The 15,705-nt window shown below is 49.4% G+C and overlaps 5 protein-coding genes; 2 read left to right on the top strand and 3 right to left on the bottom strand.

Moving 5' to 3' along the window:
- Positions 1-384: 384 nt before the first annotated feature.
- GSTUM_00007208001 (uncharacterized protein) lies at positions 385-5,554 on the top strand (the record flags this gene model as incomplete). XM_002839265.2 has 7 exons in its annotated part: positions 385-415; positions 488-527; positions 592-711; positions 776-1,012; positions 1,077-1,573; positions 1,630-4,839; positions 4,918-5,554. The coding sequence occupies 6 exons, from the start codon at positions 385-387 to the stop codon at positions 3,585-3,587; spliced, it is 2,883 nt and encodes a 960-aa protein (XP_002839311.1). The 3' UTR covers positions 3,588-4,839; positions 4,918-5,554.
- A 38-nt stretch (positions 5,555-5,592) lies between these two features.
- On the bottom strand, positions 5,593-7,413 carry GSTUM_00007209001 (uncharacterized protein; the record flags this gene model as incomplete). XM_002839266.2 has 2 exons in its annotated part: positions 5,593-5,965; positions 6,048-7,413. The coding sequence occupies 2 exons, from the start codon at positions 7,411-7,413 to the stop codon at positions 5,775-5,777; spliced, it is 1,557 nt and encodes a 518-aa protein (XP_002839312.1). The 3' UTR covers positions 5,593-5,774.
- A 926-nt stretch (positions 7,414-8,339) lies between these two features.
- On the bottom strand, positions 8,340-9,270 carry GSTUM_00007211001 (60S ribosomal protein L23). XM_002839267.2 has 4 exons: positions 9,147-9,270; positions 8,786-9,083; positions 8,639-8,716; positions 8,340-8,583 (listed from the first exon to the last, which is right to left on the bottom strand). Exons 1-4 carry the CDS (start codon positions 9,158-9,160, stop codon positions 8,551-8,553), a joined length of 423 nt encoding a protein of 140 aa, XP_002839313.1. The 5' UTR covers positions 9,161-9,270; the 3' UTR covers positions 8,340-8,550.
- Positions 9,271-9,641: 371 nt separating this feature from the next.
- GSTUM_00007212001 (uncharacterized protein) lies at positions 9,642-12,256 on the bottom strand (the record flags this gene model as incomplete). XM_002839268.2 has 6 exons in its annotated part: positions 11,055-12,256; positions 10,740-11,000; positions 10,650-10,679; positions 10,439-10,582; positions 9,843-10,372; positions 9,642-9,758 (listed from the first exon to the last, which is right to left on the bottom strand). Exons 1-6 carry the CDS (start codon positions 12,070-12,072, stop codon positions 9,642-9,644), a joined length of 2,100 nt encoding a protein of 699 aa, XP_002839314.1. The 5' UTR covers positions 12,073-12,256.
- An 865-nt stretch (positions 12,257-13,121) lies between these two features.
- Positions 13,122-15,063, top strand: GSTUM_00007213001 (uncharacterized protein). XM_002839269.2 has 6 exons: positions 13,122-13,269; positions 13,321-13,613; positions 13,668-13,719; positions 13,782-14,017; positions 14,072-14,383; positions 14,435-15,063. The coding sequence occupies exons 1-6, from the start codon at positions 13,199-13,201 to the stop codon at positions 14,638-14,640; spliced, it is 1,170 nt and encodes a 389-aa protein (XP_002839315.1). The 5' UTR covers positions 13,122-13,198; the 3' UTR covers positions 14,641-15,063.
- Positions 15,064-15,705: the final 642 nt, after the last annotated feature.

The raw sequence follows: 15,705 nt of genomic DNA on the forward strand, positions 1-15,705 counted from the left end.
GGAAAGGAGACACGTCGTTGCAATAGGGACATTGGCGAGTGATGCTCGCTTCAGCCTTCGGGGCTTGAGGTTGCTGTAGCAACGCAGGGTGGAAGGTTTTCCCACGCGCCTTGGCTACCCCAAACAAACAGCAAGCCTGACTTTTCAGAGAGTCAAAACCTTCAAGTTCTCTCGCTCCCCTACTTTCCGATCATTTATGATATTCCTCCGTCAATCCTTCCCCCCCTCCCAAAAAAACATACACCGATTGACGACGAAAAAAATAAACAACCAGACCCTTCAACCAACTATTGATCAAGTTGTTTGTGTGGTTTGAAAAGTAGAGGGAACCACAATTCGATTTTGTCATTCTTTTATTCCTTCTAATCTCCTTTGAACGACAAAATGTTTGAAAAATCTTCGATTTCGGTGACAGGTAGGTTTGATATTCCTATAATCCCATTTCTTTATCTAGAACTTGGCTAACCAATCCATTTTTTTATTCTAGTCCGGGTGCGTCCGTTTAGCATTCGAGAAGCCGCTCAAGTGTTTGTTTACCCTTTGCCGGTACCTGGGTGAAAGAAAGGTTTCTCGTCTAACTGAATGTTTCAGGACACGAATTGAAGATTCACCATCATTTTTTGGCGATGGCTCTCTTATTGCAGCGCCTCCTCCAAAGCTTTCAGGGAAAGGTATTCGAAGTGTAGTCAAAGTTATAGATGATCGTGTCCTGTATGCTGGCCCCCTTACCCCTCACTTTCTGCTCCCATCCAGGCTAATCTCACTCGGTTGTTAGAGTATTCGATCCCCCGGAAGGAAATCCTGTTGCACGATATCAGAAGACGATTGTTCCGCAAGGAAAGAGAGTCAAGGATATGCGATTTGGCTTTGATAGGGTTTTCGATGAGAATGCTACTCAGGAGGACGTTTACGAAGCTACAACAAAGTCGCTCCTGGACAGTGTATTGGACGGATACAATGCTACGGTGTTTGCTTATGGAGCTACTGGATGCGGAAAGACACACACTATCAGGTTTGAAGGTCCCCCGCTCTTCGGCTTTCCTTTCCTTCGTGCTAATTTGATTGTTCACTTCAAGTGGAACCCCACAACGCCCTGGGATAATTTTCCTTACCTGCGCAGAGCTATTCGAGAGAATCGGGTTATTGGCAGACGAGAAAGAAATCGAATTGACGCTTTCGTATCTCGAAATCTACAATGAGACTATTCGAGATCTTTTGGTCCCAGGTGGGAGCAAGATGGGATTGCAGCTTCGGGAGGACTCGAGCCAGAATATCTCCGTTTCAGGACTATCAACACATCAGCCGAAGAACGTCCAGCAAGTGATGAATATGATTTTGATGGGCAACCAGAATCGTACAATGTCGCCGACAGAAGCAAACGCTACCTCGTCTCGTTCCCACGCCGTTTTACAGATTAACGTTCTGCAGAAGCCTAAGACTGCTGGCCTCTCGGAGAGCCATCTAATGGCGACGTTGTCGATTATTGATCTTGCCGGGAGCGAGCGTGCATCTGTCACCAAAAATCGAGGAGACCGGTTACTTGAAGGTGCCAATATTAATCGGTCCCTACTTGGTAAGTATATGCAACTTGGCTTACTTGTGCTTTGCCTGTGCTGATTTTACAAATAGCCCTGGGAAATTGCATCAACGCTCTCTGCGATCCTCACAAATCGAACCATATCCCTTACCGAGACTCCAAACTCACTCGATTACTTAAGTTCTCGTTGGGAGGAAATTGCAAAACGGTCATGATTGTTTGCGTCAGTCCCTCCAGTCAGCACTACGAGGAGACCCATAACACCCTTAAATACGCAGATCGGGCGAAGAATATCAAAACCAAGATTTCCAGAAATACAATGAACGTCAACAGGCATGTCAGCCAGTATGTGAAAGCGATCTACGATCTCCGAAACGAGGTGGAGGAGCTCAAGAAGCGGTTGGGCGATTCTACCAAGGAGGCGATGGAAAAGATTGTTCGACAGGGCTCTGCCAAAGAGAGCTCAATCAAGGATGGAACGAAGAGGCTGAGGGTGGCTTTCGAACAGTCTGGGGGAATGAGACGCGAAAGGGTTAATGACCTCAAGAACCTCAGGATGGTGGAAAGGCGAACATCGGTGGTGACTGCCTGGATAGCTGCCTTTGACCAGGCCTTCGATAGTTATCAAACTGAGGATCCCCCAGCTTGCGTATTGAAGATGCGTGCTGAGGCACAAAAGGTCATACTTGATCTGCGCGGAAACCGTCAGCATCTCCAGCAAAAACTTGCTAGGCCTAACTGGGAGAAAGTCATCGATTCTGCTCTACAAGCGGGTCTGCGGAGTCTGCAAGCCTGTGGTGGAGTTACAGAGACCGATATCGCTACATTGACCTGCGAGGCCAACCTTCTAAGGATGACTGCTGAGAGAGATATCTTGCATGCGATGGCTGAAGCTGATGTGGATCTCTCGTCAATGGTCCATACCCTTTCGAAGGCTCACTTCGAGACTGTTGGCACGATAACTCGTATCCTCGAGTCAAATGTAACGGAGGAGGAGGCACTGGAGATGGCTAAGAGATCCCTATTTGAGGTTCAACAAGGTGCATCTGATGCCGCTTCTCACGTTATCAAGCCGAGCGGAGAGCTGGCTTCGGGCGAGTCTTACGACGTATATAAGCCTACTTCGCCGCGGAAGAAGAAGTTCCCCAGAGTAAGCCTGAGTATGGCTTCCCCGGCGAAGCCATCTCAACTCCCCCAACTCGGGGTTATCCATTCCGCCTCGCCCGTGCGATATTCCCCTCGGCCAATCAAGGTCAAAACCCCGAAAAAGGCCGTCAAGTTTGGTAAGAAGAAGCGTGTGAGATGGCAGGATGAGACTGAGGATTCGTCGTTCACTTTAGAAGAACCGAGAAGAAAGAGATTGGAGGAGCCTTCAATTCTCTACGAGGACTCGTCATCCATCCTAGTAGCACCCCTTGAGAATGAACCATCATTCTCAGCAACAAGTTTTTCCACAGAGGAAGTACCCGGAATCATGCAACCACCCATCAGACCGAGGAACAACCGTTTAGCAGTAGGTTTCTTGTCGAAAAACAGGGAATCCTTGGCGGTGGTTCCACCTGCGGAGATCCCATTACCCTCAGACTCCCCATTAAGGTCATTCGATACCGACCAGGTTATCAACAGAGCAAAGACGGACGCTGATGTTTTAAGTGATCTCAGTTCATCAGACGAGGCAAAGCCCTGGAGATCCCACGCTCGTCCATCCAAAAGCGCCATGCGGAAATCAATCGTGTCGTCCACCGTCAGTAGGCCAGCAGGCAAGCGGCGGAGCCCATCTAGCTCGAGCCAGTTGAGCCCTGATAATGGGTTGTTCAAGATTGGGCATGCACGCAGAATGCCCCGAGGTGATAAGGAGAATGGAAGTATAACGACGGTGCTGAGTCCTAAGAGCAACGGCATCAAGACTGGAGCAAGGAGAATGACTATTAATGGGCCAAGCGGTGGGAGCCTTCGAATCAGCACTAAGAACGCGATGCTATTGGGTCAAATCAGGGAAGGAAATGAGAGGGAGAGTATGGCATTTCCTGGAAAGCAGAATTGGCGCTAGACGCTTGGTTGTTTAACATGCGAGAGTTTCTTTTTTGTGATGTTTGGCGTAATTTGGGTGAATTGCCTGTTTTGTTTTCATTCTCTTCTCTTCTAGTAGTTGGAAAGTTCATTGAAGTGGAGGTCTTAATGCCGTCACCAGATGAAAGTGAGGGTGAAGCTTATATATACCACACATTCGAGGAAAGAGTGTAGAGATGGGAGACCGACGATTCTTTGCGGGCTTCTATCGTATGAATGAATGCTTCTCCTAGGATGTACTTTTCTTTTTTCTTTCATAATCAGTGTGGATTATTCTTTTTTTCCTCTTCCTTGTCTACCTCATTCCGTTTCACTTTATATCGGTCATGCACTTTCTTTTCCTTTCTTTCGTCCTTTTTCAAGCGGGTCCCGTCAGCACCATCACGCCGGTACAGTACCTGTGGGAGAAGTTATGTGCATGTTTACCTTAGATTCCGGGGGGTGGCGTTGAGTTGTCATAATATTTTTAAGAAACTAAGAGAGGGTATTTTCCCTTCAATTGGAGGCTTTGGGAAGCTTAATTCGATTTTAAACTCAGGGCCTGTTCGGTTTGCATTGTAAAGTACTGTACAGTGCTAATATCATAAAATATAATGCGATATTTTTGAAAGCAGCGTATTTTCTACATAACATTTTTTCCACAATATTTCGCAATACCTTTACTTTCCTTACTCCTCAACCTGTAGGCCTCGTGATGCTTTTCCCTTCGCATAGGATGAGTATAGGAGCATCTACTACCGGTGGTGTACCGTACAGTACTTCGCTACGCTATTAATTTTTGCTTTGGGACTTGCTTTGATTACTAGGAAATATGCCATTCTCAAAAATATTGCAATATATTTTTTTACTGGTAAGTGCCGAACAGGCCCCTAGTTTGAACTATCCTGTGATTAAGTTGGATATTGTGTTATCGTTGTGAGTCGTGAGTGCTGGTATCGTACCAGTACCGTCGCGGGGGAGAGGGGGGGGGGCAGTTATCGGTAGTGTGCAGGAATCTGGGGGCTTGCCCAAGTCTTGGCAGGGGTGGATAGCCCAACCCCACCTTTGAGTGTTACCTTTCCACACGTTTTCTTTCCTGTCCGAAGAGATTTCTACTATTACCACCACCACCGCTACCATACGACACGGCGGCAAAAACAATACTTGACAATCGACGAGTGTTTCCAAGATTTCACCCTTTCCTTCAAGATAATTTAACCTACCACCAAAAAAAAAAAATGACAACGATCGAAGTGCCCTCCCTCCCCCTTCCCCCCCCCCCCTTCCCGCACAACCTTTCTCGCCCACTAACCACAACATCCAAAAACCAGACCGCCCCGACTCCCAAAACCTACACCCTCCTCCTAAAATCCCACCGAACAACGATCCTCCTCTACGCCCAAGCAGCGGACCCCCTCTCGCAACTGAAGTCCCAGATCTACACTCACCTCACCATCAACGCCGCGAACCTGGAAGCCTTCGATTCCGGCCTCAATATTCCCGGTTCTGCGGACGAGATCGTGCTCGCGCTACCGGCGGCCGGTGTCGGCGGCGGGTGGGCGGAGGTGGAGGGGCAGGATAAGGGGATCTGTACCGTTGCGAGTTTGGGGGTTAGGGATAGTGGGGTGCTGGCTTGGAGGGTTGTCGGGGATGAGGGGTTTTTGGTCGAGGTTGCTGGGGGGGAGGAGGAGGTCGGGGAGGATGGGGAGGGGGATGGGGAGAGGGAGGAGAATGGGGAGGAGAATGGGGAGGAAGAGGAGGAATATGAGGAGGAAGAGGAGTGATCTCTCTTTACTGGTTGGATCATCATGACCCACTCGAATTGGTGCCTACGGCACTTGCGGTTGTGGTGGTTCGCTGGGCGCCCATGTAGTTTGTGGGAGAGAGTATCGCGGGTATGATACTTTACTAGACTTTTTTAACTCTTAGCTTTAATTCCATCCGGAAGTGTTGATGTACGTTTTGCATTTGCTCTCCTGATGACCTTTAATACCGATACCCTACCTATTCTATCTTTTAAAAATAATCTTCCATCATCTATGGAATACCGTAGTGCACATACTTATTCCCCTCAAGCAAGCAAGCAAGCAAGCATCCCAACAAAAGGGACAAAACAGAAAAACTCATCATACTTTTAGCCCTTTCTTCCCCCACCCCCACCCCCACCCCCACCCCCAACCTACCCGCCTTACTCATCCTTCTTACAACTGTCAATCACCTCCTGCACCCTAGCCGCCGCCTCCGCATTCCTGAATTCATCCCTCTTATACGCCATGAACAGAATGGCACCAGTGATGGCGACAATAACATCAATGATATGCACGGTCCACCATACATGCTGAATTCCAAGTTTGCAAGTTTGGTATTCGAATTTCCAAGCTTTCACACACATCCCCCCGGAAAAATTAGTCCGGCGGATAAATAACTAGTGTATTGAAATGGATGGGGGGGGGTGGCATACAATCACTTTCATGGTCAAACCAAGCAGACACCAACCCGGCGTTCCCGCCAAACTCACCCATCATGCTTCGCACAGTGACTTCCCGTACGCCCTGCAGTCCGTCTTCGCGGGTCCCGCTCTTCGCAGTCTCGGTGGCTTCGGCCCTTGCTGTTTCCCCGTGCTGCCATTCCTCCCACGAGCTTCGGTTCCAGCCCGTTTCCCCGCCGACCCAGGTGTGGCGCACGTCGCAGCCGACGTGGTCGTGTCCCGTGAGTATCATGCCGGGTTCCTTCTTCGCTTTGTCGTTGTCGTCCTCGTCATCGCCGGCGGGCACGCCGAATATCTGGTCGAGGAGTAGCTCGCTGACGGCTTCCGAGAGGTGGTTCTGCTCTTTTATTCCGCCGCCGTGGTGGGCTGGGTAGTGTGTTATTAGCGGCGCGTCGGCGCAGAGGCCTGCGGGCTTGTGCAGGGGGAGGTGGGTGAGGAGGAGGGAGGACTGGCGGAGAGAGGGGGATTTGGACTCTAGCGATTGGTCGATGAGTGCATAAGAGGCGTCTTGTATCGTGGGGTCGAAGATTGGGGAGTCTAGCGGGAGGGAGTTTAGGATTACTAGGCGGAGGGTTGGGGGGATTTTCTGTGATTCCTCTCCCTGAGCTGCTTCACCGGCGATATTGCTAGCACTGACAGAACTGGACGTGTTGGGCATAAACTTAACAATATAATTGGCAACCCCAAACATCTCCTCGAAACGCGTGATCCGATTCCAATCCATATCCCCGGCGTATCCGATATCGTGATTCCCAGGAACTATAATCACCTTCTTCCGCCAAACCGCCCTGGCCTCCTCATCCGCGGCGATATCCCCCGCGTACCTCTGCACATCCTCACTCGTAACCTTCCCTTCCTCCCCACCAAAGATCCTCCAGAACCTCTCCCCGCGGATCTTGAACTCCTCATCACTGATCCACTGCGAGCCCAGCAGATCACCCAATACTATCGTGTGCGTAGGCGCTAGCATCTGCCTGGTGCTGCGGAATATATGGCGGAGGTAGAGATCGTTTCCCCAGAGGTCCAGCACCTTGCCCAGTCCGCGGATGGTGAGGCCGATGTCGGTAGGGTGCACGTAGTCCCATAAGGAGGATGTGCCTGTTGTCGGTGCTGTTGCTTCTGTCGGCTGGCCAGCTCTGTACTTTAGCAGTGTCGAGTCGCCCTCCAGTTGTGGGTCTGCCAACGCTAGCAGGCGGAAGGGTGCTGCACCCCCATCCGGTTGAGGCGTGAAGGCGCAGAAGTGGAAGACGGGGTAGAAGTATAGGTACAGGTTTAGGAACACGGCTAGTGGGAGGAGTAGGTCTAGGTGGATTATTATTAGGAGGTTTTTTATCGTCATTTTTGTAGGAGATGCCGGGTTTCGGGCATGTAGATGGAAAGGGGGGAAGTGAGGGAGAAGGGAAAAAATGGAGGTTTGAGGATGGGGTAGGACGGAACAAGTGGTCTAAGAAGAAGGAGAAGGTCTTTTCGGATCAGTGCATTGAGAGTATTGATGCTATGGTCTATTGTGTGGTGCGCTCTCACTAAATTAATTTACCTCCTCCCTATCGCCACCGTTGGTTCCCCCAGTTAACTGCCAACTTGAGCGAACCCCCCCGTCTAGCCGCTGTTGCAAGGAGTTTTGTCTTGACTTGCATGTAGAGTAGTCTACTTGTAGCTTGTCAGGGTCCGGATCACGTGGCATAAGGGAGGTGTGGGTTAAAAATCAATCACGGGTAAAAACTCGGTTAACAGTATTTTGACATCTGTGGGTGAATCCTGCTACAGCACCAGTACCGGCATTTCCTTTGTTAAATCCGTGGTATGATTTACCGGTATTGTACTCGAGTACCTGTGTTAGGTTATGCAGACTTGTTACGAGCGGAATTTTAAAAAGGGGGAAGGAATTCGCTAATTCAGCAGAGTGCCGGTACGGTACCGCACACTGGAAAGGGCTCCGTTCACACCAACGAGCTGGATCTAGGCCGAAGCGGAACTACTCGTACGGGTCCCGGGGCACACCTCGGATAACGGACGAAGGGGAATACTATAAGTTAAGTTGATGGGTGATATGATATGTAATCGAGCTTGGGATTTAACTAGGGAGCTATCTGAGCATGGCGCGTGTTAGGGATGAGTTATGGGCGTGAAGGATGCAGATGCCCTGAAGATGACCTCCTCTTGCGGTGCGGAAAGTGTTTTGCGTTCATTCCCGCTTCCCTCCAACAAAAAACATACGGCCGACTGGAGTTCAATCCTCAACCGGCACCTCATCATCCGAACCAATTTCATGGGGACAAAGCTCCGTTTATTTCCCAAGCGTCACAACCCGTCCCTCAATCGCGTAAAAAGCCTAGTGGACTCCGGGAGAAACCAGTTGTGGAGAAATAAGAAAAAGAAAACAAGAGAGAGATAATGACGAATAGGAAACCCAGAGGAACCGAACAACCTTTTATTTTTGCTTTAGAAATACCAATTGTTTTTTTGTTTTTTTTGTTTACATGACAACACCAGAATTTGAAGCAATACGCTAGGGGGAACAGAATTAGTATATAGTACGAAGGAGGAAAATACGGGTAACTCACGGGCCACAAGTCCGCCGCCTCTTTACCGACAGGGCCAGTAATAGCAGATCCCTTCATTTCGCCCTTAGGATTGACGATCTAATCCCCCACCATCGTTAATTCTTCTATTCTTCCACTAACATCGGTTTCCCTGTGGGATGCACATACCACCCCAGCATTATCCTCAAAATATAGGTAAACCCCATCAGCCCTCCTCCATGGCTTGCTCTGGCGCACAACAACGGCTGGCATAACCTTCTTGCGCAATTCGGGCTTTCCCTTCTTGACAGTGGCCATGACCATGTCGCCAACGCCGGCAGCCGGGAGACGATTAAGACGAGCACCGATTCCCTTGACGGAGATGATGTACAAGTTGCGGGCGCCGCTGTTGTCGCAGCAGTTCATCACCGCGCCGACGGGGAGACCGAGGGTCATCTTGAGCTTGTTACCGGCGGCACCTCCACGGCTTTATTCATCTCATTAGCTTTCCAGAGAAGCTGTAGATTGTGGAAGTAGGGGAAGGATTTACCCTCTTTTTGCCATTTTGACTTGCTGCTTGGTGGATTAGTTGTGGGAGATTGGGATTGATGGAGGGGGGTGAAGTTCGTGAGTTTTTGGGTGTTGGAAATTCGTGGGTCTGCTGGTGGAAAGTTTGTTTTTTCCTAGGTTGGGATGGGGTTGTGTGTGTGTGGTTGTGTGTGCGTTTGAGGGTTTGGCGGGGTCGCTGGTTGATTAGGGCTTCTGTTAGAAACTACTAGTCACAGCTGATCTGATTAGATAACAGAGATCTTAGGCGAGGGTCACGAATCATGAATTGTGATTTGGCAAACATTGTACGGGACCAAGAGGCTTGGGAGATAATGTAGATAGATTGGCTGAAGCTGCTGTTGTGGGTATTGGCGATGGCTTTCCTGGGTGCGATTCATAAGATAACAGGACCTCATCTTCCGTGAGTCTGATCAATAAGCCGTGGTGTGATGTGTCACTGAGGCCACAACTTAGCCTCTCGCATCACCAGATTCGGTTACTCAGTATATATCGTGACATCCTCAACTCTTACCAACCCACATGCAGCCCCCGCAGTAGCCCATCCTCCACAATTATCATTGGAGTTCCAACAGACAGAAGCAATAGCGGATTGCTCCGGATAAACCTGTCAGTTCCACAATCAGCCAGTCAATTCCACTAGTCAATTCCACTCCCCTCCTCCCAGGAAATAACCTACCGTCGAGTGAACCATAGCACTGAACGGCTCCTTCATCTCGAGCTTAAACCCCTCATTAATCCTAAACATCCCCGTACTCTGCGCAAACTCTAACTGAAACCAAGTCTGCTGGTAATTCTTGATCTTCGCATGGAACATTCTCCGTGCCGGGTTCGAAAAGATAGCCTCTCCCTCGGTGCCCCCACTCAGCACAAACGTGTGCATTCTGGAGGAAGCGACGGAGCTGCCAACACCACCGTGTCGGGCGAGCATGGTTGAGGAGTAGAAGCGGCGGAGCGGATAGTACTTTATCCATGCTCCTTCTTCGCTGGAGACGGCAGCCTGGAGAGCGTCGACCCAGGTGATCGACTGAGGGGCGATACGGGAGCGGTTGTTGACGATTGTGTCCGCAAAAGGGTCCAAGAGGGAGGTTAGGCGGCAGTAGCCGTCCATTGAGGCAGATAGAATGTAGTGTGGGAAGGAGGGGTAGCAGGTTGCCAGCTGAGTTATGTAACTGTGGTGGAGGGGGAAGAGCTGGGTGGGTATGAACTCTATTTTAAGGTACGTTAGCTTACCGTCCTTCGGGTATAAGAACAAGCGAGTAGGGTTGTTGTTACCCCCGTCGAATTTGTAGCGTAGATCCCATACTGCAATTTCCCCGGTTGCGGTACCAGCCACGATCTCGTGGTCAGATAACCAGGCTATAGAAGAGCACATGGAGTCTTTTATCGATAATTCAAACGCTGGTTCTACTATCTTCACTTTTGAATAACTCATAGTCATCAGTAATCACTCGCGAAATTGGATCGGGGCGGGGGGATAACCCACAGAAGATGCAATCGCCATCAGTATCATCATCTGGTAGAAAAATCCTCATTATTCTCAATTTTCCGTCCCGGAACACGGCCCCGAGTAAACCTAGTTCCTTTTCATCTTTTGGTGTTTTCTTTATCGGGCACCACGAGAGGTGCTGTGCATAGCCCCACTCGTGACATAGGGCCAATGCTATGGACGGAGGATCGCTGGGCTTTACATCCTCGGAAGTGGGGAAGCGCCAGATCTGTATGCATGAGGGTGAGGGTTCAGGGACATATATGGACTTTGTGATCGGTCTCGGTTCTGGGAACTTTGATCTATCGGGACCGGATTTTTTGGTAGATATTGCGAGATACTGAACACCTAATAAAACATTAGCCGCCGCGAAATGGCCCGAAAAACAACTCTTCTCTATACCTTTTGGCCTATTGGGCGCCCATTCCATACTTGTGACGTGTCCTCCAGCGTTTAATATGTATCCGTTTTTATGTTCTCCAGATTCCTTCAGGTTAAATATCCCAAACCTTTGGAATGTCAAAATCTTTCGCTCGGCTCCGGGACCAATAATACACTTGATTGGCTCCTCGCTTTTAGATGGCATATGCATCTCTGCAGTAACCCCTGTCCCATCTACCGAGTTTGCATCACAATACTCCATTCTCTCAACCCTCTGCATCCCATCACTCAAATCAACCAATTCATCCTGCCCTTCCTGCCAGAAAGGATCTGGTTCAAAGCTATCTTCCTCCGGCACCGCTGGGACCCCCAAAGAGCGGTCTCGAACACCGGTGGCAATTACCAGCGCATGGGTATTCATTCCATACGTAGTGAATAGCCTCTCCCGCTTTCCGGTTGCCTGGTGGATCCGCGGACGATAGGTAAGTTTGACACTCGGATTCGGCAGCTTTAAAGCAAAATATTCTGCCTCCTCTGCGTTGGAATTGATCGTGTCCTCACTAGCGGCTCTCTGCCGGCGCTTCCTCGAAGTCCTAGGAGCATGGAATTCGTGTCGGCGGTGGACTCGGGCACTTGCAGGGCTTATTAATGTGGCGTCAGCTCTGCGGCCAGAGGATTGTTTAGGTGTCCTTCCTCGTCCTCTTCTCCTTCCTTGTGGGTTCCCTCGCGCCCGTGGGGTCTCTCCTCCAGAGCCATAAGCGTCGTCATCATCGTCATCATCATCCTCCTCCTCCTCCTCCTCCTCGTCTTCAAAGCTGTCAGAATTAGCGTCGGATGCAGATTCACCTTGTCCGGGAATCTTAGGTGGACCCTGCCGGCTGGAGGATCCTGGCTTTTCTAAGACTTGGTATTCACTGTTTTCGCCCTCTTCGTGGTGATTGTGTGTCGGCCGCGCCTCGGCATCGCTGTCTAGGTCTTGGTATGGATCGACGGAGTATCGGACCGGTTTGGTTGCCCGTGACCGTCGAGTTGTGGGCATTGTTCGGGGGTATTTTTCTATGAGTAATGGAGTTATAAGCCTTTGCTGGGAGTTATTCCGGGAGGGTGCAGGAGCCAGGAATCTCTGAAACGTTCGAGGTGGGGGCGGGGCTCGAGATAAGTATTAGTACCGTGTAATACAGTCTCTCTAGAGTCAAATCTAAAGCGCGGGTGTTCCCGTGGTTTCATTAAAGCATAACCTAACCCCGGCGACCGTGTTTCCAACTGAGCATGTTGTAGTCACGTGATTTGAATTCAGCGCGGAGGAGTTACCCGGATACATTCCTTTGGCATGCGACGTCCTGAGACATGACTGATTACTGTATCATACCGCACAGTACTGGTATGATACCAACACCTGACATTGCAAGGGTGAGACAACTTCAACTGAATTCTTGGAGTACAATGCTCGGGAGGCTTGGGCGGTGGGTTTTGCTGTGGCTTGGTTGATTCAATTATTTGTTGCGACTTCTGGGTGATGGAGACGGGGCTGGATACCAATGTCTTGGGAAATGAGTCGGTTTTCATCCGCCAATACTTCTTTTCAGCTGAGGATTTATGAAGTGACACAGGACTTCTGGGCGTGGACAAGATCCCCCACCCAACTATCACATAATTTGCCAAGATTTATTTTTATCTAGGGTTTTGGTTGTGGATTGGAAACTGCTTCGAATTTTTTGGTAAGGCTCTCAGTTGGTGATGGGAACGGTTGATATTTCATGATCACGCTTTTTTTTGCACAATTGGTGGTATTGTGCACTTCCCACCTGGCGCATGGTTGGCGTTGCTTCTATTTGTGGGCACAAGGCGTCCGCGTAAGCTCTTTGAAACGAGCAAAGAATAGCTTTGGATCTGGATCGGGGTCGTGGAGCCCAGCCGGGTCGCGGTCTCGCTCTCGGGTCGATCTTGGTGGGGTCAGGCCTTTCATCGACGTTCAGCCCTCAGATGTTCCTCCTGATTTGCACTATGATAATTATGTGCTTTGGTTTAAATTGTTCCCACCAGCCCCTCCATACCCCCTCCTGTGGGTGTGATAAATAAACCCTTAACCCCCCTTCCTTCCTTCGTTGATTCCTATCCCCCCCTGGAGAGTTTATACCGGTATCATTCCGCATCTTGTGCCTGCGATGTTGAACTCTTGCAAACTGCTTTTTGCGGCCTGTTTGGTTCCTGCTGTACTTGGTCAAACCGCGGTGACGTCAGTGACTCCCTTAGAGCCACCCAGCATTTTTACTGACCTTTCGACAAGGGAGATTACCGGCTCTTCACCCACTGCGGAGATTGCGCTAAGTAGTGCTACCGGTACTTGGACGAACCCGCCCGCACAAACGCCAAGCGAGGCTGCTTCCGGCACTCGCACTTCAAGTGCTCAGCAACCCGCACAGACTCAGCCCTGCAATTTACACGTCGAGTTTTGCGCTCGACGGTATAGCAATATCACGTATGTTGGAGCTCATAACTCGCCATTTGTGGGGGGGGGGAATATGGCAGCAAATCAGAATTTGGATGTGAAGGCTCAGTTGAATGATGGCATACGCATGCGTATGTATGTTCCTCTCTTTTCTCTCCCTTAGGTTTGCTCTAACGAGGAAATAGTCCAAGGGCAAACACATAGAATGAACCAAACTATACACTACTGCCATACTAGGTTGGTCGCTAAAGATAGTCTCCGTCTAGGCGCTCTAACTGACTTATCGATCTGTGAAATAGCTGCGATCTCTTCGATGGTGGGCCAGTTGAAGACTATTTAAGGACGGTCGTGGGATGGCTGCGTGATAACCCTTTCGAAGTTGTCACCATTCTAATTGGGAATGGTGATTCCCTCAGTGTCGGAAATTACAAGGAGCCTTTGGAGAAATCTGGTTTGGCGGAACTTGCGTATGTTCCGCAGGAACGGAACATTAAAGTAGACCAATGGCCAACACTCTCGGAGATGATCCTGATGGGTGTGTACGATGTCTCTGAGTAGCTCAAGTAGACTGAGTACTGACCTTTAACAGGCAAGCGGGCTGTGGTTTTCATGGACTATAAAGCCGATGAGGGCACCATACCCTATATTCTGGATGAATTCAAATACATGTGGGAAACACCGTTCTCACCAACGGATGAGAATTTCCCCTGCACGATTGACCGTCCTCCGGATCAACCCAAGAACGACGCGCAAGGAAAACTATACATGGCGAATCATAACCTGAATACCGAGATTTCACTTATCGGGCACAAGGTTTTAGTCCCCGACACTGATTCTCTTAATCAGACCAACGGCGTTTCAGGGTTTGGATCATTAGGCCTCATGGCGAACAATTGCAGAGGTTCACTCCTCCCTGTCTCTGGGTGAGTGGCACAGCTAACAAATACGGCAGCTGATTGGGACCGATACCCAAATTTCCTTCTTGTAGACTTCTACGACGTCGGCTCCGTCTTCGAAGTCGCTGCTAGAGCAAACGATGTTGAATACAATCGTCCATGCTGCGGAAAGAGAAAGTCCACTGCATCACCACTAGTGAAGGCCACAGACTCGCTTTTGCTCCTTCCAACTCTCGCCATACTTCTTTCTATCGTTCTCTAGTCCGGCAGGTCGTGGGAAACAATGTTCTGGGTTGCTTCTATTCGGGCTTGTATCAGGGTTTTGGAATGAGGGGAGCTTATTGGGGGCGTTTTTATTCATTTGGGGAACAGAGGTGGGCTTTTGTTATTATGAGTTTCTAGTATCATGGGCTGGGTGGTGCATGTGTTTTGGCTATGCACCTTTTTTGTGATTTGGGGCCGGGGCATAATGCGCGTTGGCAAATGAGGGGGGCTATGAAGGTGTATTCATCGAATGACCCTTCAGCCCTATTTGGAGGGATTTTGTAGTGGGAGTTATGGATTTAATCTTGGCTGAACAATGGTCGACGGACGATGGGCAAAATTTCCATCGGAGTTAGGTAAATCTCTCTTCGTTTAGAGTTGATTTAATTCTTTGTCAAATAAACTAAGATTTCCACACTCGGTATTGAGATTTCAGTAGAGGGTGTGAAACACATTGATCTCGCGCAATACCGTACCGCACCAGAGCGGGTCTATCCGCCTGCCCACCTACCGTACTTTAATACCGTCGTACCACACCATCATCGTAAAAACCGCTCCCGGAAGACTTTCTTTCCCCGTTAAGTTGGGCCGAAAAGTGATGAGCTAAATTTAAATCATATCTCGGTTCCGTTGAAGACAAGTTGCGATACTTGGAATATCATACAAGTACCGGTAGCAGGTCAGGAAGTCTGAGCCTCCTCTTTTCTTTTTCTCTTCCTTCCCTTTTCGGAGTGAGTCATGGTGCGGGCGGGAGTTGCCCGAACAATACTTGTACTTTTCCCCTTCGTGTTCCCTCGTGCACGGGGTATCATACAGTATGATACAGTACCTCGAATATGAGTGCTGAAGAGTGATTATGTATATCAGACGCTAACATAGCACTCTCCGTTTAATTTCGATTTCAATTTTTATTATCGCTACAAGTATTGCATAGCGTTTCCATAGAAGTTTCTTTTTAGAGCGCGTTATTGTGTTGGCGGAAACCGTTTGGTTTTACGATTCTCTTTGCTCGGTTACTTCGAATTTGGGCGGTGTCATGGTCGTATCGTGAGTTAATTCGCAA

This window comes from Tuber melanosporum (genome assembly GCF_000151645.1).
Source record: "Tuber melanosporum whole genome shotgun sequence assembly, scaffold_33, strain Mel28".
In the NCBI taxonomy this organism is placed as follows: Eukaryota; Fungi; Ascomycota; class Pezizomycetes; order Pezizales; family Tuberaceae; genus Tuber; species Tuber melanosporum.

What these genes read in the sequence shown, in the direction of transcription:
- GSTUM_00007213001 (XM_002839269.2), top strand. Translation starts at nt 13,199, where the DNA reads ATGTTGAACTCTTGCAAACTGCTTTTTGCGGCCTGTTTGGTTCCTGCT. An exon ending in CTTGGTCAAACCGCGGTGAC is followed by an intron (nt 13,270 to 13,320) that starts GTCAGTGACTCC and finishes CCTTTCGACAAG; the next exon opens with GGAGATTACCGGCTCTTCAC. An exon ending in GAATGATGGCATACGCATGC is followed by an intron (nt 13,614 to 13,667) that starts GTATGTATGTTC and finishes ACGAGGAAATAG; the next exon opens with TCCAAGGGCAAACACATAGA.
- GSTUM_00007211001 (XM_002839267.2), bottom strand. An exon ending in TTGAGGATAATGCTGGGGTG is followed by an intron (nt 8,717 to 8,785) that starts GTATGTGCATCC and finishes GTGGGGGATTAG; the next exon opens with ATCGTCAATCCTAAGGGCGA. An exon ending in AGGCGGCGGACTTGTGGCCC is followed by an intron (nt 8,584 to 8,638) that starts GTGAGTTACCCG and finishes TGTTCCCCCTAG; the next exon opens with CGTATTGCTTCAAATTCTGG.